General features: G+C 37.3%; 1 protein-coding gene across 1 annotated transcript in view; it reads right to left on the bottom strand.

Moving 5' to 3' along the window:
- The window catches only part of LOC148956185 (uncharacterized), a 41,032-nt gene that overhangs the window by 15,600 nt on the left and 2,960 nt on the right, over nucleotides 1-22,472 (bottom strand). Inside the window, exons 2-3 of the mRNA XM_089094364.1 lie at nucleotides 9,648-9,826; nucleotides 7,340-7,487 (exon numbers count right to left, since the gene is read on the bottom strand). Of these exons, the coding sequence (XP_088950490.1) occupies nucleotides 7,340-7,487; nucleotides 9,648-9,826 (327 nt within the window). The remainder of the gene's footprint in view (nucleotides 1-7,339; nucleotides 7,488-9,647; nucleotides 9,827-22,472) is intronic.

Raw genomic sequence — 22,472 nt, 5'->3', positions numbered from 1 at the left:
CTGAAGCGCAATAGTCAGAAACAAGATAATGCTGAAAAGCAGGATGGCAAGTTTCTATGCTTATGAGAATTTAGGACTGCTTAAGTTTCTTTGACAAAACTGCTGGACATATTGAAGACAAAGCTTTAACCAATAGATTGAAGAAATCACTTTTTCGGCTATTTTGACTTGAACAATTTACTCACCATTTTTTCTTGCTCTTTCTAGATCCTTTTGGCCCCACAAACAGTCCTCGAAATTTTTAAGAATATACATGCACATATCGGATTGACGACGATTCTTCACTTCTATGGTCCTTGCGTTGGCTCTGCAGTGTGCTGCTACAGCTGGACTTGAGTCCTGGGTCCCATATTACCAAGCTAAGATAAAAGCCACTGATCCACCAAAGGACAAATTTTCGAGCATTATGTCAAATCTTTTGTTTCTTTGAATTTCCCACCAAAGCGTGATGTTTCTTCGAATCGGTACCTATCGGTTCTGTTTTCATCCTCCTTACAAAAACTGTTAGCTAATAGTAGGATGGTGAAAAATTCAATGAAAAAATAGCAAATGCAAGCAGTGGTATCCAATCCACTTGTGGGCTGAGAGACATCTTGTGTCATTACCAACTCTATTTTCAACATCGAATTATTAGAGGCTATTGTGCAACATTTATAGTGAGGCAACTCCTTATTTGGAACTTCTCTGAAAGCTCGTAGCCTATTGACTATATTTTTGTGGTATATTCGTGTCCAAATGTTTGATTAGAGTAGAACTTAAAGCAAATAAATCTTCCTAATTACAAAACTTGCTATAAAATCCCAATCTCCCAGAAGTATAAATATCTGCTGGAGGTAGCAAATTTTTTTGCTTTAAAGATCTGAAATATCGCAATTAAATTCGTCTTATTAAGTCAGGAGTAATCTCAAGTAAAATGGGGACTTACTTCAGCAAAAAAGTGGGAAATTTCTGAAATCTGACTGTTTGTCATTACTCCAAGGCTCTAGGTGATTCCACCCGGAACTCCTCCTCCTCCTCCTTTGGAAATCCAACCCCCCATCCCGCACAAAGTATCCCCTCCCCCACGGAAAGTTTTCCCCACATTCAAAATTGAGTAGCCAAAGGGAAAGTATGACGAATAGAAAGAAGGGAGAAAATAAGGGACTCAAAATCTTCTAAAATCTCTACCGTATTGAATTGAGTTTTTAGTTTTACCTCGTGTTTTTTTTACCTCGCGTTTTTAGTTTTATTTTATTAGTGATTTCATTTTAATTTATTTTAATCTACCCAGTCTGACGTGCATTTTCAAATAAGCCTAAGGATAACGTGGCGCTGATTCCGTCGAAAAAATCATTTAAAATTCACACCATTAAGTCTGAGTTTTCATAGCCGAGTTGATCGTAAAGACCATTTCCATTGTATTAAACATTTGCCACAAAATAATTGCTGTGAAATTTCCATGTGGAGCTGTTACGCGAGACGAGTCATTCTCAATTTCAAGTCTTGTTGCACTTGCTAAAACTGGTTAAGTGGATCTTTGCCAATCAAAAATTTGCTTGTGGTTGCAACTCCTTCGCCATTTGCTCCTTTGCTATTTGTCGCCGACAAATGAACTACCTTAGATGTAATTTGGATACGACTTTTAACAGGCTTGATTAAGAAAAAGCATACAAGAAGTATTTTAGGCGCATAATTTTAGGCAGCAAAATTATCAGTTAAGAAATTCAGTAGCCCAAGTAATTCAGACGCCTCCCGGGTGGCGAGCGAGGGAACATTCTTCAGCTATGGAGGATAAACTCGAAAATCAAATAAAAGGGTGCTGACCAGGGGGAGACCCAGTTTCCGGGGGTCTTGAAGTAGTAACAGCCTTGTCTGGGGGATAAATAAAGACAGAGGAGGTGAACCCCTCTCATAGAGATCTTGATGGACCCACCAGAACGTGGATGCATCCCAAAGATGTTAAACTCAACAGCCCAGATAGGAAAACACCCATTGGGGTGTCAATGGCCCCAGACAGAAGCAGAGAGGATCGGCTTGCCGTTGCTTCGAAAGTCAGCCAAGAAACTTTTCTTTATGAATTATGACTGGGCAATCCAGCTGTCCGGGGAAACTGACGAACAAGTTGACGCATCTGGGGCAACTGATGTGTTGACAGCCAACAGTGTTGGAAACCCATCTAGACAATGTATGAGAAGTCCGTCATGAACAGATTTTAGACAGATTTCATCTTCAAAACGAACAACCAAAATCGGAACACAAAATCTTGGGACACTTGCACAACCAGGAAAAGAAGACTTGCTCCTCCACAAAGCACACTGATGCGGATATCATTGTGAGAAGTGGGATATCATTCATCTTTCGGAGACACGTCGACCTGTTGCTCGCGAAGAACGGATGAGAGATGCAACCACCCTGTGCTCCTACCGACAAGACGGACCATGGAGACAAGAAGTCGGCTTTTTTCTAACGAAAGCAAGAAGAAAATGTGCTGTCAGTGGCGTCTGTCTCTGAATGATTAATGATAATCTGACTCACAAGGAAGATTAGCAAGCTCTCTGTGGTACACGTGTACGTTCCTGATTTCCCAAGGTTGGACGAAGATCGGACGGTTTCTACTCTCAGCTTCAATCTTTGTTGACGTCATAAAAAAATGGCACCGCTACAGTCCAGAGAGACTTCAATGCTATCTTGGAAAGTGACAACAGCGAAACCGTAGATATTATGGGCCTCAACAAAACAGGAGAGTGACTCGTTGAATTCTGTCTTGAAAACGAGCTTTCTTGTAACAAACACATCATTTAAGCACCCGTGAAAGAGGAAAGTCGCTTGGTGGTCCTCTGATGGAAGATCTGTCTGCAAATAGATTACATACTGGTATCTTGACTTGTGGAAATCTTTGTTCGACAATATAGGCAGAATATATGGTGCAGAATATCCTATAGTGTTTATTTTTACATTATTATTTCTTTTAATTTTTTAAGCCTTTTTTTTGGGGGGGGGGTAGAGTTATTTGGAAAATTCTACTTATATTCAAAAATATAGGCAGAATATATGGTTTTGAATATCATGTAGCATTATTTTTATATTTATATATCTTTTAATGATATTTTGTGTTTCTTTGGCGTTGAGTTATTTGAAATATTTTAATTATATCCAAAAATATAGGCAGAATATTCGGTATGGGATATCTTACAGTATTTATTACGTTTTTATTTTATTTTTTTCGAGGGCTGATTCGTAATAGCAGTGTATCATAAAGGTTAAAGAAAATAATTTAAAACTAAGAAGTTAGGGGTAGATACTTAGGCTAAGAAGTTGATTTTCACATAGGTAAGGGGCTAGGACTATGAAATACAAATAATTACTTCCCGTGGACTTGGTCTAGTTCCGACATCTATGGTATATGATACCAGTTCACCCGTTGCGATCGAGAACGTATCCACTAGGCGTACATCAGAAGATTTTTCCGCCTGAAGTACCTTTAAGGGGGGTCTTTTTAAATCTAATTTCAATAGCATTTAGCCAAACTCAAAGTCATAACTAAAAAAATTTAAGATGGACAGTACCGTGTATTCTGTTTATATTTTGGATTATTTGTAGAATTGCAGTTTAAAATCCCTTATATTCTTCATTATATTTTTTGTCTTACTTTCTGTTTGGGAAATCAATTTCACATGATGGGGGATTTCACTGGGTAATTGTCCGGGGGAGTTTCAGTGGGAGGGCGAAGGAATTTGCTGGACATCGTTCAAACAAATCATTGCGCTAATAGGGAATTCAGTCATTACTAAAAAAAAAGGCTAAAAATAGCATTGATTAAAAATTACGATGAAAGTCTGTTAAAGGAAAGGCTACAATAGAATTAAACGAACGGTGTAGTAATTGGCTTTAACGTAAAAAAAACTGCACGAAAAAATACGGCACAAGGTTTCTTAAATAAAGTTTTCTCAGACTGTATTTTTACAAGTCAAATCTTGAATTATTATTGCTATTTTTATTGGACGTAAATCAACAGGATTATTTTTTTTAATCTAATATTAAAAACTAATATAACACCCTATCCCCAATAATTTTAGTTATTTTTGGCAATCCATTCTTCGTCTACAGGTATTCGTAACCGCAGCCGTAAACATAAGAAAACACGGGGTAATCTAGACAGTTTGGAGGGGAGAAAAACAGCAGATCAATTTTAACATTCTTTGCTCCTGTATTACGCTGCTTAGTTTCTCAGTTTTCATTTTCAACTTGTATTTTTAGCTCTTATTTGTGTTGACTTTAATAAGTTATAAATGTATGGAAGATAGCCATGGCGAACAACAGGACATTTCCTATTTCTGTATTTAAACCAAAAGAGCGAGAGAGACGTTGCTTAAAAGTTTAGCTACTTGGGCGGTATAAAAGTTGCCTCCCCAGGTTTTGCTTTACTATTTGTACGACTTCTCATGGAGGGTATTCCTTATGGCCATAGGTGAACACAGTTTCAAACAGTAATGACAATCATCATTAGTGGAAGAGTCTCAAGCCACGAAAAGAACTAGTCTCTTGAAATTAAATATATATATATATATATATATATATATATATATATATATATATATATATATATATATATATATATATATATATACATATATATATATACATGTATATATATATATATATATATATATATATATGTGTGTGTGTGTGTGTGTGTGTGCGTGTGCGTGTGTGAGTGTGTGTCTGTGTCTGTGTCTGTGTCCATGTCTATGTCTGTGTCTGTGTCTGTGTCTGTGTCTGTGTTTGTGTTTGTGTCTGTGTCTGTGTCTGTGTCTGTGTCTGTGTCTGTGTGTGTGTGTGTACCCTTAAGATCAATCTAAAAAATCCTCCACTTTTCGGACAATGAAAAGGCTGGGGCGTAAAATACTATTTTCGCGTTCCCCCATCCCCTCTCTATGGAAATTGAGCCTGTGTGCGCATGTTTTAGCTGATAAATACGTAGAGGGTAGTGTCTTAATGATAAATACCGTTTTTGAAAGCAAAACGTCGATTCATGTTAAAAGCCGACGTTTTAAGCGACACAGGTCTAGAGATTACTTGCAAGCTTGTGCTTGATTATGACTCTCGTCACAGTCCAGCATCTCATGTATGCTTGTGGATGGTCATGGTGAACAACTGCTTACTTTCAGAACAGAATGGTATCATCAGAAGTAGATGGTGATACATGTTGTCCTTGCCATATCTCTCTCTCACCTGTGCAGCGCTGGGGAATGTGGTCAATTACTGAAATTTATGGTATACCAGTTGTTAAATTTGAGGAGGAAGTGGGTGACTTCTATCGGGTTCAAACGGAAAACAAATTCACTACTTTTCCCGGATAGGAACTGTTTGAGACATTGGCTGTGCGAGTCACCAAAAAACCCATCAAGTAAGTTAGTATTGATGCGTGTCTGCTGTTAGCAGTGATAAAGAAGAAAAAAGGGTAAAGAATACGGCATTGGACTTTACAGTCCCTACCGGTGGTTCTGATCTCCGTTTCTTGGCCGTTCAGCCAGGAAGCGCAACGGGGGGCTGGAGGCCAACCATCCTGTGCTTTCGCACACCCTTCCTGTTTACCTTCCCCATATTTCTCCACTTTGAGCTTAAAGAATCACGCCACTGACCCCCGTCCCAAACCAAATAATTGGGTACACTAGGATTAGAACCCTCGTCCTCTCAGACAAAGGATCCTAAATCCAGCACACCAATCCACTCGGCTAGGACGTTTGTTAGCAGTGATGGTAATTTGTGGTTTTGTGTTTGGGTTGGTTTTTATATAGATTGCTTGGACTTAGCCAGATTTTTATGGGTTTTGGACAGCTTTTTATAACTTGGATTCAATCCTACTACAATTCTTCGTTAAAATTTTTTTCATAACACCACAAGAGTACATGCTGTTTTGATATGCCAGGGGTTTTTGGTTTGTAATTTTGTATATTTTTACTTAGCTTATTGTTCGCTAACTCCTGGTTATGTGTTCCTGAACATAAAATTGTTACTGAGACAAAAGGCGCTCATTCCAATGGTGCTTTTTTCATTTTTTAAGTAACAAAAAGAGAAAAAAAGTGAAGTCCCTGTGTGCTGATATATCTAATTGGAAGCATAATATTACAGCTTCTTCCGAGAAATTCATTAATAGCAAACTATCTGTTGGAATTTATTGTAGATTTATCCACATTTTTTCGGTAAGAGAAACAAATTTTTCAGTGCTAACTCGAAAGGAGGAACAGTATGCCACAAAACCTTAAACTACTTTAGTTCCCAATATTATGGTTAATTTCTTAGAAAAGGGTAGATAAAACATAAAAATTTTTCGGTGAAAGTTCAAAATCTACCTAACCAAATTATTGAATTTCGTTTTAATATTTTTTCCCTATACTTTTTATGGACTTAACAAAGGTAGCCTCCGAACATACCGGTGCCAGAATAGGCTAAATTATGTATAATTTAAAACATAAAACATAAAAGTTAAAATAATCAGAAAAATATATATATTTACATAATAGATTTTTCTAAATTATACAACTATGTTTTTATTTTATTAAAACAAATTAAAAAAAACAATTAATAAACTTATCAAATATATTTAGGATACAAATATATTTTTACATTTTTAGGGTGAGAATAATACACTTTTGAAACTACGAAAAAAGACAAAACAAAATATATCGTTGAAAATCCCGAATCCATTTACCCAATTACTGAAATTCGTTTTAAACAGGCACATTTATAAAAAAATTCAGCAACCACATTAGCTGCTAAATTATCAAACTGAACATCAAAACTTACCCATTGAACTTATATATATATTTTATTTTTGTGATGACCAAAATGAATTGATTTTGCTTTCAAGCAAATTGGGCACTAAAATTCAAAAATCCACCTAGCCTAATTATTGGGGTACAATTTAAAGAGACCTTTTTTTCTTTGCCTTAAATACAGTAGCTACATCAACTCGAACTTCTGACCAATTCCAACACCATTACTTTGACACTGAACCAAGGCTGTACCCAGGGGGAGGGATGTTACCAAGTTTGAACCCCCTCCCCCTTCGAAATCTTTGTCCGACTTGTCCAAATCCCTCACCACCACCACCACCACCACCCCCCGGAAAGTAACAAAAATACATATAAACACATTTTTTATGCATTTTGTAATTTTTAACCCCCCCCCCACAATAAAAATCCTGGTGACGGCCTTGAACTGAACCTAATATAGCTGTTTTCATTTCTATGATGATACTTTAATGACAACTGTAGGCCTACTTCAGGGATGACATTTCAGCACACCGACATTAAGATTATCAATAGTTGATTTTGTTTTTGTGTTGTTTTTTTTTTACCTCAGTTGTAGGTTCCTTCGATTTCTTCTTAATGATATCCACTCTTTTCTTGTACAGTTTAAGTTCTTCTCTGCTTGTACGATTCACTTCTTTGGCATCTTCCAACTCGTTTTCAAAAACGCCTAAGAGACGCTTGCAATTGCAAATCCTACAATTATAAAGTTTAGATTATTTCATTTTAACCTTCAGCATAATTATTTTATCTCAGCATTTTGCTGAAGGGAAATTCACCACAATTTGTCTAAAAGCCCCAAGCGACGAATCAATGGACACCAGTGGTGGTATTTCAAGAGCAAGGCCATAATCAGATTAAAATAAAGGCCATGACCCCTTGAAAAATAACTCTGGATGTGGCCCTGTTAACAGGTAATCCACAAAGATCCAGTATTACTTAAAAAAAAATCAGTCAATTTTATTTTTGCATGAAGCAGTTTGGTAAGTTTGGTAAGTCTCAGAAGAAGAAAGGAGAAAACCCCTAGGCCTACCGTACAGAAAATTCTCTAGAGATTTCTATTAAAAAAAAAGAAGAAATAAATGTAACAGAATGGCTCAATACAAACTAAACTCCAATACCGAGTACGAGCACTTGGAAACTGAACCGCGTTTGAATTAGCTTCTCTGTCGGCACGATAAGGAATTATGCCGTTTTGTTTTATTCTCGACTGACAAGACGGGTGTTAAATTTGTAAAATGTTGTCATCATGCAGACATTTTGCCAAATTTTGACTACAGACCAAAAAAAGGTCTTCCACTTTCCCTTGTCAACAGAGAAATTATAAATTCAGGAAACAAATTCAAAAAATAAAGAAATCATGATATTTGACTTAGAGAATGGTAAGGAGCATTGAGATCAATTAATTAACTAAACATAAGCTGACAGTTGGTTAGTTTAGTATTAAAGGGTATAATAGCATTACATTTTAAATTACTGCCAAGAAATACGTTGAATTTGCTATCCAAAGGAACAAATTAAACACTAAAGAGGGAAATGTCAACTTTGGAAAGCAAATTCTAACGCGGCTCTGGAAATATTCAAGTGATAACCCTACTAATGCACCATCATCTGAGGCACTGAATGATTGTGGGTCCCCTGCAATCCATTGAGTAAAGATCAGACGTTTCACTTACTAGATTTTATTCTCAGAGATTTCATTTATTGCGCTTATAATGTTGTTGTATCCGTGGGCCTTAACGCGACGACACTCGAAATTGGCTGTCACCCTGTTGCAATCAAAGACCCTGCCAAACAAGTTCTTATGGACCACAGTTTGCTCCGAGGGGCAAACTAGGATAATTATTAAGGAATCAAATATTAAGATTACTTATTAAGGAAGCAAACAGCAAATTGTGCTACCAGGCTTGCCGCGAACGAAATACCATAGTATTAGTAAAAAAATAGGATAAAACAAAATTCTCATACTAACCAATCAAGTCCATGTAGCTCGGATGTCGATCTTCTGATGATGCCCTCACGAGGGAGTGCTAAACCTGGTTTGGGGAAAACTCTTTGATGTTTCCACTGTTTTCTCCAAGATTTGTCTAGGATCCAATTTGCAGTTGGATGGACTTTTGGCTTGACTTTCAGTGAAACGCAACTAAACATCCCCCAAAACCAAACAATGGATACCACCAAGACTGGAACCGACGAAATTTCGCTTGCAAGTCTCGCGAGTTAACTATTTGGACAGGACGGACATACTATTTGTTTATTTTCAGTATTTAAGATTGTCAATCAAGTGTATTTAAATGTCAAAGAATATAACATTTAGTCACTCATTTTGTAAAGCGCAAGAGAGAGTCACAATTTATCCGAGCAATTCCCAGTTTTTCTAAAATATTAATTTTTTAGATGTTAACTATAATAAGCAACTCTAGCCTTCAGAAGTATAACATATTCAAGATTATTTGATTCAAATATAAATCTGAATAAGCTTTCGCTCCATAGTAATAAAAAAAAAAAACAGATGAAAGAATCAGCTGGCAAATCAATCCTATGTAAATTTTTTTCTGCTGAAATCAAAAAGCACAAAACACTCCTGGAGATAATGGTCCAAATTACCATTTCTTAAAATTTTTGACCTTCTAAAATACACCAAAAAAAAATTATTTCTAAAAAAAGACGTTTTTCAAAGAAAAGTAAAGAGCAATATTAGAACGTAAGATGAGCTGAAATAGTCATACAGGAGTCCAAACGAAAGTAAGTTAGGTCACTATCAATGAATAAATGAAACATAGAACAAACAGAAACTGAATCAACTTTTCTGAAAAATCAAAATTATTAGTGTAATCAAAACGCATTAATACATACTTTGCAACAAACTCCACGAGGTTTTCATTTTCTTCAGCTAATTTACTCTGAAGCTTGGCAGTATACTTTTGGTACTCCTTTATTTTCTGTTGCAGATGATTAATTTCCCTCTCAGATACTGAGAGCTCATGCTCTTTCTGTTTAAGCTTAAACAGAAGATCAGAATATTTCGACCCCTCCTGAAAAGAATTATGCAATGAGATTATGCAGTTGGATTCAGAGAACTAGCAAAATTCAAACTCTTTCTCAATCTTGCATCCTGAAATTTGTTGGCTTTTTGGAACTATTAAGTAGGAAAATTAGACCCTTCATGAGCTTGAAAACCTTTTGTGCTGAAGGAACAACTGTTTCAGGAACTGATTTACATGCCAAATTATAGTCCTAGGATGTGCATTTTAATACAACAGTAAAAAATTAAAGAATTTTTTAATATAAAAATAATATCAGAGTTCGAACATTTTGGCTTCACATCTGGAACCTTTTATCGAAAGAAAAAAAAAAAAAAAAAAAAAAAAAAAAAAAAAAAAAAAACTAGCCTAAAGAGACAAAAATGAAACAAACATCAAAAACAAGAAGAACATTAGAGAATTCAAGACAAAAAATACAGTGGAAATTCTTCCTTCATTTCAATGAGTTGCCTTGTTTCATCTCACTTTATTTATCAGTCCTGGTTGAACACTGCAGAAGTAAGCATGCTGCCACTGTTTTTAAAAATGTCGTAAAAAAATTTTCCTTTTAGTTTTTATTGGTTGTATGTTGTTGTAAGCCTTTCTTCTTTTATATATTTATGTTTTACAGAGGACAGCTCTTGGACACAGGGCTGAAATATTCATTTAAAAAAATTTCCACTGTCTTGTGAAAAGAATTTCCTATTGCTCTTCCTGTTTTTGATGTTTGTAATGGAAAGGCAGTGTGGTCTTTGTTGCTATTAAATAAAAAAAACAAGTTTTTTAAACTGAAAGTAAGGAGCGACATTAAAACTTAAAACGAACAGAAATTATTCCGTATATGGAAGGGGCTGTCCCCTCCACAACGCATCGCTCTTTACGCTAAAGTTTGACTTTCTCACAACTCTATTTTTTTTAAACAATAAAAAACTTTAGCGTCAAGAGCGAGGCGTTGTGGAGGGGACAGTCTCTTTAGTATACGGAATAATTTCTGTTCGTTTTAAGTTTTAATGTCGCTCCTTACTTTCAGTAAAAAACTTGTTTTTTTTATTTATTTTTTGAAGGTTTTTTAATTACTACGGGTTTTGACATTGGCTCACCGTACATGACTAATAAAAACAGAATTTGCATATTAATTCTAATTTTAGTTGGTTAAATGGCTTTCTAGAAAGTTGTTTAATTTTATTTACGAACGTTTTTATTAGTAATAAATATACGTAATTTACAAATTAACTTACGTAACGAACTTTTATATTCATATCTTTTCAATACGTATATTAGGGGGTTCGCCCCCTAGTCAATACCTTGCTCTTTAAGCTAAACTTCGAATTTTGTTCCAATTCTTCAAAAATGACCCTTAATCACAAAGGCCGTAAATTAGAATAAATAGCTCTTATGAAAGTACTAAAAAAACTTTAGCATAAATAGCGAGGTATTGACTAGGGGGTGAACCCAATCATATACGTAATATTTTCTGTTCGTTTTAAGTTTTGATGTGGCTCCTTACTTTCAGTTGAAAAACTTTTTTTATTTAATTTCTGATCTTTTTCTTTAATAATGACGGGAAATTCGGCACCCCCTTCATAGCAATGTCCCTTCCCCCGTGAAAACTTCCTTCATGGAAAGATCCTCCCATATAACGCCCGACCCACCACCACCCCCCCCTCCACCTACCAGAAAAAATCCCCCCTGAAAACGTCTTTATACTTCCCAATAACCAATCCTATATGTTAACATTGGGTAAAGTTCATAACTTTCAGCCCTCCCCCCGGGGACTTCGGGGGATTAAGTCATCCTAAAAGACATAGTTATCATATTTTCGACCATGCTGAACAAAATGACTATCTCAAAATTATGATCGGGTGACTTTGGGGAAAAAATGAGCATGGGAGGGGGACTAGTTGCCCTCCATTTTTTTGCCACTGAAAAAGAGCACTAGAAATTTTCATTTCCGTTCCAATGAGCCCTCCCACGATATTCTAGGACCATTGGGTCGATACAATCACCCCTGGAAAAAAAAACAAATAAACTGGCATCCGTGATCTTTCTTCTGGCAAAAAATGCAAAATTCCACATTTTTGTAGATAGGTGCTTGAAACCTCTAAAGTAGGGTTATCTTATACGCTGAATATGATGGTGTGATTTTCATTAAGGTTCTATAGCTTTTAGGGGGTCTTTCCCCCTTTTTTTCGAGAATCAGCCAAGTTTTCTCAGGCGCGTAACTTTTGATTAGTAAGAACTAAACTTGATGAAACTTATATATTTGAAATCAGCATTGAAATCTGATTCTTTTAATGTATCTATTGGTATCAAAATTCCGTTTTTTAAAGTTTTGGTTACCATTGAGCCGGGTCGCTCCTTACTTACAGTTCGTTACCACAAACTGTTTGATTTACAATAAAACACTATACAAAAACACTAGCAATTAAAAAGCATCCAATATGGTAGAGAACCAAAGCCCAAAAAACTAAGGTAAAGAAGCAAAATGTCTACTATATCAATTACACAATAAGAGACTTAAGATGTATAATTCTACAGATAGAGTAGACATCTTGCTTTGTTACCTTAGTGTTTTGTGCTTTATTTCTCTACCATATTGGATTTTGTTTAAATATGAGATTTTTTCTTTCGTTTTCCTTGTTTGTTTGTTTTTTCTCCCACAAGTATAAAAAAAAAATTCTCTCGCAGTCTCACATAAATAGCCCTTAAACTTTTCATTAAAACGTTTTGAATAGATAAGATTGGTATTCTTAAATTAAACGAAGGGTAAATAAGGGCATAATCATAAAAAAAAGATTTGCACAAGAAACGGTTGGATTGAGCAAGCTAAAATCAGGGGGAAGGGGATGCTGTTCCCCTACTTCATAGCAAAGTTTGCCTTTGATGCTGATACAGAGTGAAGTGGAAAGAACATTTTTGGACAATCTCTTGTAGAACTGGCTTGTTGTTAAGGCTTCTTTGAATTACCATATGGGAAACCATGCCACAACATGAAATAATAGTGTAAAGTTTAAAGCTCTTAAGATTAAAAATTAAATTACATTACCGTGCCTCCTCTCTTATGTAGGCAGTGTTGGCAGTCAAGTAATCTTCGAAAAATTCTTGAAGAGTTAATGTTGTTTAGTTTTAAATTGGCTTTAATTTGTTTATTTATTTTTGCCAAAATTAACAATAAGTACAAAGTGCTTTTCATTCCATACAAAATTATACACACTAACAACTGCATAAAAACAAATCAAGGATCGCCATAATTACAGGGATCTAATCAGAGAGATTAAAAAATGGACTGCAACAAGTGAATCTAATCTTGTTATTAGAGATTTACATATAGTTTCAAAAACGATCATGGCGTGCTACCTATGAATACGGACTATTACCCCTCGATCCTGCTTCTGAACTGCCTATTAGTGTTTGTAATACTGTTTCTTTGTCTGATACTGACCTTTCTTTTGATTCTATTTCAAATGTTTATTCTGCAATAACTTGCTCACCCAGTATTTACTCTGTGTTGTTTCACAGTGCAGTATCTGACAACATTGAGTTTTTTAGTTCCTGCTTATTGCAGACCTGCCATCTTTTGGCCTCCTAATTTGAACCAAACGAAGTTCTTTAGTTCTTATGTAGATAGTATACTTTCAGAACTTTCCTTTTACATTATTACAGAAAAAGTGGATGTTACAGCAATTACAGAAGTTGTGTCAAAAAACACCTTGCCAGCTTTATTGCCAGACAAAATTGAAATAAGTGTTACCAACTGTTTTTGACAATTTGGTAAAAAGGAACTTGCTGAAAATTATTGACCTATAAGCATGACATCAAGGGTTGTTAAGGTTCTTAACATAATAGTTAATTTGCAGTTATCTGGCATCTTGAAGCAAATAATCCTCTGCATACCTGATAGCAAGGTTTTCATTCTGGAAGATCTGTTGATACCAGACTCCTTGAACTGTGTGACCACATAACTATATTACTTGAAACTGGGGTGCCTGCTGACATGATTCTGCTTGAATTTTCTAAAGCTTTTGACAAAGTTTATCACAAGCACCTTGCAATCAAATAATGTGTGGTCAAGCTTGAAGAGAAATCTCTGCTCTGGATCCTTGATTTTTTTTTTTGCCAGCATTTTCAGTGTGTTCAGTGTGTGCAATTTCAGTGTCTATTTCATGATTCTGGTAACTGTTTTCTTTCTTCTTTCAAACAAACTCCTCAGTGAAGTGTATTGGGTCTTACACTATTCAACGTTTTCATTCGTGATGCTCCTCCTTCTACTACCAGCAGTGAATAAATGCTCTCTCCTGACGAGTCAAAGCTTCTCAAACAAGCCTTGTCATGTAAAGACCATGCCTTTCTATGATATAATCCTGAACTGCTTGGTCAATTGGCTGAGGCTTGACTTCTTGAATTCAATATTGTCAAGGGTCATGTCATTCGTTTAGCAAACAATCTTTGTTGCTCTTATTTTCTCTCAGGCCACCCAATCACCTCTGCAAATAATGAGCAAGATTTTGGCATCACCACTGACAATGAATTGAAATTCAAGTAGCCATGCCAAGAATTCTGCTCCTGGTACTACATATTCTCTGGGGCTGATCAAGCCTACCCTTTCCACTCCCTTCCCTGAAGTTATTAGTCTTCTGTACAAAGGGCTAGTTTAATCCAAGCTTGAAGTTGGAATGTCTCTAGCCTCCCTGTATATAAAAAAAAGACATAAAAATTTTGGGAGACATGCAAAGATATGTTATCAAGATGATATCCACCACAAACGAACTTTCTTAGCCTGAAAGACTGGCTAGACAGAAATTCCCAACACTTGTATACAGTGTAGCATTCCGCTATGCTTGTGCTTAATTCCCTGCTTGTGCCTATACCAGGCTTGCGGTTACTTAATGCTTGTGCTGTGCTTAGATGTTGCTTTATTTTGTAGGTAGCCTGGGTCAATAAACCTTTACACTAGAGAAGTATTACATGGTGTCAAAAGTGGGATCTCATGGATGTGCTACAGGCATCAATCAACTGGGAAGCCAGCTCCCTAGCAGAAGAATGGGACCGTTTCCAAGAGCATGCCCAACTGTTGTTCGCAAGCCCACTGGCAGGCAAAACAGAGAAGACTCTCTGTGCCTACCTACCTATCTGGGCTGGAGCAAAAGGACGAGAAATATTCAACACCTTCACCATTGCCAACGAGGAGCGGAACAAAATCGAACGGTAACTTGAGAAATTTAAGGCGTACACATCACCACAGAACACAGTTTTTGCACAGTATCTGTTCCAAAAACGAGACCAAACCGAGGCAGAAAGCATAGAAAAATATATTACAGAGCTCAAGACATTAGTGAAACCATGTTCTTACTCGGACCCAAATAAAATGGTCCGCGATCGCATAGTTTGCAGAATACTAAACCAAAACGTACGTGAGAAGCCCCTCGCTGAAGGTGATGAACTTACGCTTGAAAAAGCAACCATTATGTACAGAACCCATGAAGTGACCCAGGCACAGCTTAAAACATTCCATGGAACTAAGTCTATTCCTATAAAGCAAGAGATTGATGCCATATCACGCTACCCAAACCGAAACAGCAGCAGAAACAAACAGGAAGCAAGCAGCTCAAAGAGCAAACGATGCTACTTCTGTGGCGGAATATACTCCCCCTCCCATGTCTGTCCAGCAAAGGGCAAGTCATGCTCCATCTGCAAAAAGCTCAACCATTTTGCACGAGTTTTTTGATACTTCGACAAACTCGACGACAGTAAACGCAGTGGAAGAAGATACTGTCAAAGTGGACTCCATTGAACAAAGCAAAAACAAAGACAAAGCAGTGATACCTTTGATCATCAACATTCAGTTCCCTGTCCAGTCACAAAATCAATACAGGGGTCCAGGTCAATATCATTCCAAAGAAGTACTTAGACCTCATCAACCCAAAGCCCACCGTGAAACCCACAAGCCAGCGCCTCACCAGCTACTGTGGAGCAAGGATCCCTGTAACGGGAGTCTGCGAATTATCATGCAGCTACAAAGATAACCTCAGCAGAAGGCAACAATTCTTTGTTGTAGAAACTTTAGGTGCCCCCATCATAGACTACTGTTCAAGCCTTGATTTGGACCTGATTAAGCTGGTACTGAACGTAAACTCAACATCTTCAAGAGTACCTGAAGGAAAAGCATAGAGAAGTGTTTCAAGGAATCAGGAAACTCGAAGGAGAATGCAACATATACCTGAAAAACCATACCACCCCAACTGTCTACCCAGCAAGACGAGTACCCGCGGCCATGCAGGATAAACTCAAGCAAGAACTCAGCCGCCTAGAAGACCTAGGGATTACTGAAAAGGTCGTTACCCCAATAGAGTGGGTCAATTCGATGGTCATGGTTGAGAAGGATGGATCCATAAGACTGTGCATAGACCCCGTGGACCTAAACAAGTCCATCAAACAGCCCCACTATCCCATTCCCACTCTAGACGACGTCACCTCCAAGCTATAAGGAGCAAAAATATTCACAAAACCCGTTCTGGTTACTGGTCAATTCCGCTCTCCGAAGATTCGTCTTACCTCATTACATTCAGCACGATATATGGAAGATATCGTTTCAAGCAAATGCCCCATGGAATCATCTCAGCACAAGATGAGTTTCAGAGGAGGATGCAAGATACCATTGAAGTCCTAGAGGGTTTCTTCATCATCATTGATGACATGATCGTGTAACGCGCGACGCAAGGAGAGCACAATGAACGCCTAGCAGCAATACTCAAACATGCCCTAGCTAAGGGTATCTGTTTCAATGAAGATAAGTGCGAGTATTTGGCCTCCAGTGTCAGCTACTTTGGACACATAATCAGCTCCACGGGGATGCAGCCAGATCCCAAGAAGATTCGCGCCATTAACCACATGCCAAACCCATCATGCCGAGAAGAACTGCTAACCCTCCTTGGGATGATCAACTATCTCGCCAAATACATACCAAGCCTATCCACAAAAAACAAACCACTCCATGACCTGACCAAAGCAGACCCATTCATCTGGTGGAGGAACACACCCAAAACTCGAGGACCTGAAACACTCTATAGTGTTGAACACCCTGTTCTTTGACCATCAGAGCAAGAACGTCGAACTCATTGTCAACGCCTCCAGCCACAGGCTCGGCACCCACCTTGTTTTGGAAGGGCAGGTCACAGCGTATGCATCAAGATCGCTCAGCAAGACAGAACAGAAGTATTCGCAACCTCAAAAAGAGTTATACGCCATTGTGTATGGCTGTAAACACTTCCACCATTATCTGTACAGTCGCCACATTGACGTCACGACTGACCACCGCCCCTTCAAAACCTTTGTAGCAAATCCTATTCACGAAGCCCCACCACGAGTGCAACAATTAATGCTTCAGCTCCAGCCTTACAACCTGAGTCTGAGGTTCCAACCAGGATCCGAAATCCCAGTTGCTGACGCTCTGTCACGCCTCCATCTTAGCAATACAGATCCAAAACTGGAAGAAGACCTGGATATATATGTACATCATGTAGTACGGAACCTTCCAGTCAGCAACCAGAAGCTTGAGCAGATACGGATGGAAACAACACAGTATGAAACCTTGAGCCCTCTAGTCAAAACGATTCAAGAGGGCTGGCTGAGTACTAGAAAAGAGTGCTCAACCAACATCCCAACCTACTGGAACATCGAACACGAGCTGTCTTTCACAAAAGGCATTCTTCTCAAGGGAGAAAGATTGATCATTCCCAAGAACCTGAAGTTAGCCACACTCCAGCAGCTACATGCAGCCCACTTTGGAACTGAGAAAACCAAACAGCAAGCAAGGATGTTAGTGTACTGGCCAGGCCTCAGCGCAGACATTGAACTGTACATAGCAAAATGCCAAATGTGTGCCAAGCACATGCTGAACGACACAAAGGAGCCAATGATCAACCACAGCATAGAAACGCTCCCTTGGCAAAATATCGCTACAGACCTGTTTGAATGGAATGTCTCCAGTTTCCTAGCAACTGTTGATTATCACAGCTGTTTCTTTGAAGTCGACAGACTTACGAAAACATCATCCAACGCGGTCATAATGTGACTTAAGGCCCACTATGCCCGACATGGCAAACCATTGCAGCTAATGTCCAACAATGGCCCTCAGTTCACTTCTTGGGAATTCATCAATTTTACCAAAGCCTGGGGCATTTCACTGAGCACATCTAGCCCCGGGTATCCCGAATCCAATGGACTTGCTGAGAAAGCTGTGCAGATTATAAAAAACATCATGACCAAGGCAACGGAAAACAGAGAAGACCCCTGGCTGGGTCTACTAGAATACCAGAATACACCAGTTGATGGGTTTGCATCTCCTGCTCAACTCCTTATGTCTTGCCAACTAAGATTCATCCTACCATGCAACACACATCACCTAAAGAAGAAGGTCTTCCTGACCAAACAGTTCACTCAGCAAAGAACTGAAATGCAGAAACGCCAGAAAATTTACCACAACAAATCAGCCGAGGCTTTAAATCAGCTCAACCACAGCAATGCAATCCACATTCAGAAAATGCCTGATGGACAGTGGGAACAGGCCATTGTGGTTTCTCATGCAAAACAGCTGCAATTGTACCAGATGCAGACAAACAAATGTACAATTCTGCAGTGGAACTGCAAGCACCTATCAGCGCGCCCACATCAAAGTCTGAAAGGAACGAGTTTAGTTCGCAAAGGACTTGATGATGCCATAGCGTCAGACGCGACTGCCAAGCCACCACCCTCGCCATTGCAGGCAGACCAGTTCATGTCCCCGTTGCCAATCCAGGATTGGAATCACATCCCTAGCCCTGGCCAGAGTGCTATTGTGGTGCCGCCCCTAGAATCAAGCACGACACCAACAACAGCATGCACAAGATATGGCCGACTTGTAAGAAAACCCCTGAAACTGAACCTGTAAAGAGTGATTTTAAAAGTAGACCTGTAAATAGAGACAGTATGAGAGGAAGAAGAAGTGAACTAGTTAGTGAATATGTAGGAAGTGAGCCTAGTGCCTCCTTGCACATACCTTTCTGAAGGTACTTATAACAGTGTGATTTTAAAAGTAGACCTGTAAATAGAGACAGTATGAGAGGAAGAAGAAGTGAACTAGTTAGTGAGTATGTAAGAAGCAAGCCTAGCGCCTTCTTACACATACCTTTCTGAACATACTTAATACAGTGTGTAAGCCTGCTCACAGTAGATGAGTGGGAGCAAGTGTGGAGTGTTGGTGTAAGAGGAAATGCAGGCAGCTTAAATGACAAAAGAAGGAAGATGTAGCATTCTGCTATGCTTGTGCCAATACCATGCTTGTGCTTACTTAACGCTTGTGCTGTGCTTAGATGTTGCTTTATTTTGTAGGTAGCCTGGGTCAATAAACCTTTACACTAGAGAAGTATTGCATACAAGATAAATAGAGGTGATGTCATTCTAACCTACATGCTAATAAAGGCCTACACACTACCAGCATTACTTTTTTTTTAAGTACAAATGATTCTTCCTTGAAAAGCAAGTTATAATTAGGGCACAGAATAAACCATGAATTATTCCAACAATTAAAGCAGCCATGACAGAGCAAGACAAGCTTTATGAGATAAAGCCACACTCTGTGAATATAAAAGGAAGAGAAACATAGTAGTCAGACAACTAAAGCAAGCTAGGCATCTGTTTGGACACCAAATTTTTGCTAAATTGTCAGCCAGTGAACCAAGGAAGTTCCATACAACTCTATGGAAACTAATAAAAACAAAAGCCTTAATTCACCCTGACAGACCAGCAAGGAGGCAATATAACTGCAGAAACAATTAATGCACACTTTTCAAATATTTGCTGCCAACAGCCTCCCTTCAAGACCGTGCCACAGAAAGGTCCAATCAAAACCATCCCTATCATCACAGTTTCCAATGTCCAAAGAAAATTTAAAAACAAACATTAGGAAAGCCTTGTACCCTGGTTAAATTCCTATAAGGCTGATACATGCACTGCTCCCCCTTACTGCCTAAACGATTGGCTATGGTGCGCAACCAATGCCTAGTGGAAGGCATTTTCCCAGATAAGTTGAAAAAGGCAGTTATCACACCAATTCCAAAGAAAGCATCACCAATGTCACCATCCAATCTCAGGCCAATTTCAAAGATGCCCATCATTTCAAAAGTCTTTAAAGATTTTATTTTACAGTGGATACTAGCAAAAGTAGAACACAAAATCGATCCTATGCAGTTTGGTTTTTGTCAAGGACACAGCATAACACATTATCTAGTCAGATTACTTCATGATCTACTAGAACACCTAGAAAATCCTGAAGCCCTTGCTGAAATCGTCATTTCTAATTTTGTGACAGCTTTCAATCTGCTTGATCATGAGACTTTACTCAATGAAGCCCATGCCCTGGAAGTCTTGCAGTTTCTCTTAGGACTACTGCAAGTTTGCTTTCTTTATTAGTGGGAGCTTTATACTTTGAATGTTTATTTTCTAAATAAAGATAGCTAGGCATTACTAAATCTAATGTTGATTCCTTTACAAGCTGTAAAAGATTCTTTTACTCAATTCATGGTATTAGTAATAGGCCCACTTGTGCTTCAAAAAAAAAAAGATTTGTAACATTGGCAAACTGTGACTAAAATGAAATATATAGAACTAAAGCCAGAGAAAAAGAAATTGATAACAGAAAAGTAAGGTAAAATATTGTTTTGTCAAAATTTCAATAGGCCTAGGTATAGACCTGTCAAGTGGGCAAATTTCTAAGACTTAGAAATCAGAAGGGGGTTAGCATGAAAACTTGGCAAGACCTTCCCAGGGTATGTTTTTACCCTAGATTTGTTACTAAAAGTTTCATTTTCCTAACCTTACCCCATTTCAAGATAGCAAAAAGTAGCTAAACTAGGATTTTACCAGTAATATTTTCTTCTTTCAGCTGGTGAATTAGCCAAACCATGAGTATGTTTACCAAATATAGGCCAGACAAGCCTATTCAAAGTGGCCTACCTACTTTAAGAAAAGAGGTAAATTTAGCCAGCCCTTATAGCTTAACCCATATAATTCTAAGTATGGTAGGGGACAAGCTCTGCTTAAAAATATAGGTAAAAATATGTGGTAGTTTTATGAATAGAAGGTTATTTAACTTTATTTTAGCTCATTTTTGGCATGGTGAAGCTCTTTACTTTTCTTTGAAGAACCTGATTTGTGGAAAACGTTTTCTAAATTAATCAAGGTAAAAAAACAATAGAATATGCAACAAACTTATATCAAATATGGACCACTGAACAGCAATGTCTAAAACAGATTTTAAAATTTTTTTACTAGATTTGAAAATAATTTTAAAAGCTTTTTACCATGTAATACACATTTTAAATATGATTTTTTTTTAAAGAGAAAGTTTTTACAATAAGCATACTTTTGGATATGTTGGACCAAACCCATAAGTGTAAAGAATAACCAGTCATTTATGAAAAAAGGCAGCTACATGATTTTTTTTTTTGCATAAAGATATTTTTCTATTTGGCTTTACATGGACAAGGTGCCAAATGAACAAGCTAATTTCGTTCTTATTCTTTCTCTGCTGTGTTGATATAGTTTTCTGGCATTTTTAACTTGTTTGATTAAATTTACATCATGTCCATAAAATGCCAAACAGAAAGACAGCATAAAATCTCACATGCACTCAAGCCAAATCTGGCAAGAATTTCTATTCATGTTTTCTAATATTCTGTCTCTGGTTATTTAGTTGGTCATGTAGAATTGAAAATATTAAGCAAGATTCAAATGTTGATTTTCCAAAGTTAATTGTAAAAGATCAGTTAATAAAAACCTGTATTGAAAAAGAGGAATTAGCAGTTATGTCATAGGTGTTTGAATATTATTTTGCTGGAAGCCAAAAGGAACCAATTTATGATTCCAGGCTCTTTTTTTGTGAAGATGAAGAATAATTACTACTATTTTAGGAGAACAATTAATGAGATTCAAGCCAATACAAGTTAAATAAGGAGCAACCACTTGCAGTGGTTCATTTCAACTCACAGAGTTGACAAAATCACAGAACTTAATTTTGGAAAAATTAAGTTTTGCTGGGGAGATGTTATTAGTCAACTAGTTGAAAAAATTAATTAAAAATGAGACAAAAATATTCCTCCAGAAAAGAAACAAACAGGTAAATGAAGGAACATACACAATTTATGTCCATTAAATGCAAGATAGAAATGAACAAAACAAAACTTCAAATATGCATCCATTTTCTTTAAACAGACAGGAGGAATAATCCTCCAAGCTTTGACAAATTCAATCTCACTTTTGGGACCAGGTATAAGACTAATTATCCTAGAAATTAAAAACAAAAATCCTTGGCTTCAAAACCCAATATATAACTCAAAATAAATCTCCCATTAAAAGGGAGACAGGGAGAGAGACAGAAGTAGCAACACAATAGTGATAATTAAATTTGAAAGAACCCTATAATATTAACATATTTTATGCTATTCAGAATAAATTCAAATTATTATTAGTCAAATAGTTGGAAAATGAATTTTTTTTCTGGGGCAATGTTTCTTTCCAGCTAATTGGCAAAATTAAGTTTTGCTGGGGAAAAGTTATTAGTCAACTAGTTGGAAAAATTAAGTTTTGCCTGGGAGAAGTTATTAGTCAACTAGTTGGAAAAGAA

Source organism: Artemia sp. Qi Xiang Cuo, chromosome 1, assembly GCF_049724085.1.
Source record: "Artemia sp. Qi Xiang Cuo chromosome 1, ASM4972408v1, whole genome shotgun sequence".
Lineage (NCBI taxonomy): Eukaryota > Metazoa > Arthropoda > Branchiopoda > Anostraca > Artemiidae > Artemia > Artemia sp. Qi Xiang Cuo.
The sequence above is the reverse complement of the archived record's forward strand: the minus strand, read 5'-3'. Positions and strand labels throughout refer to the sequence as shown.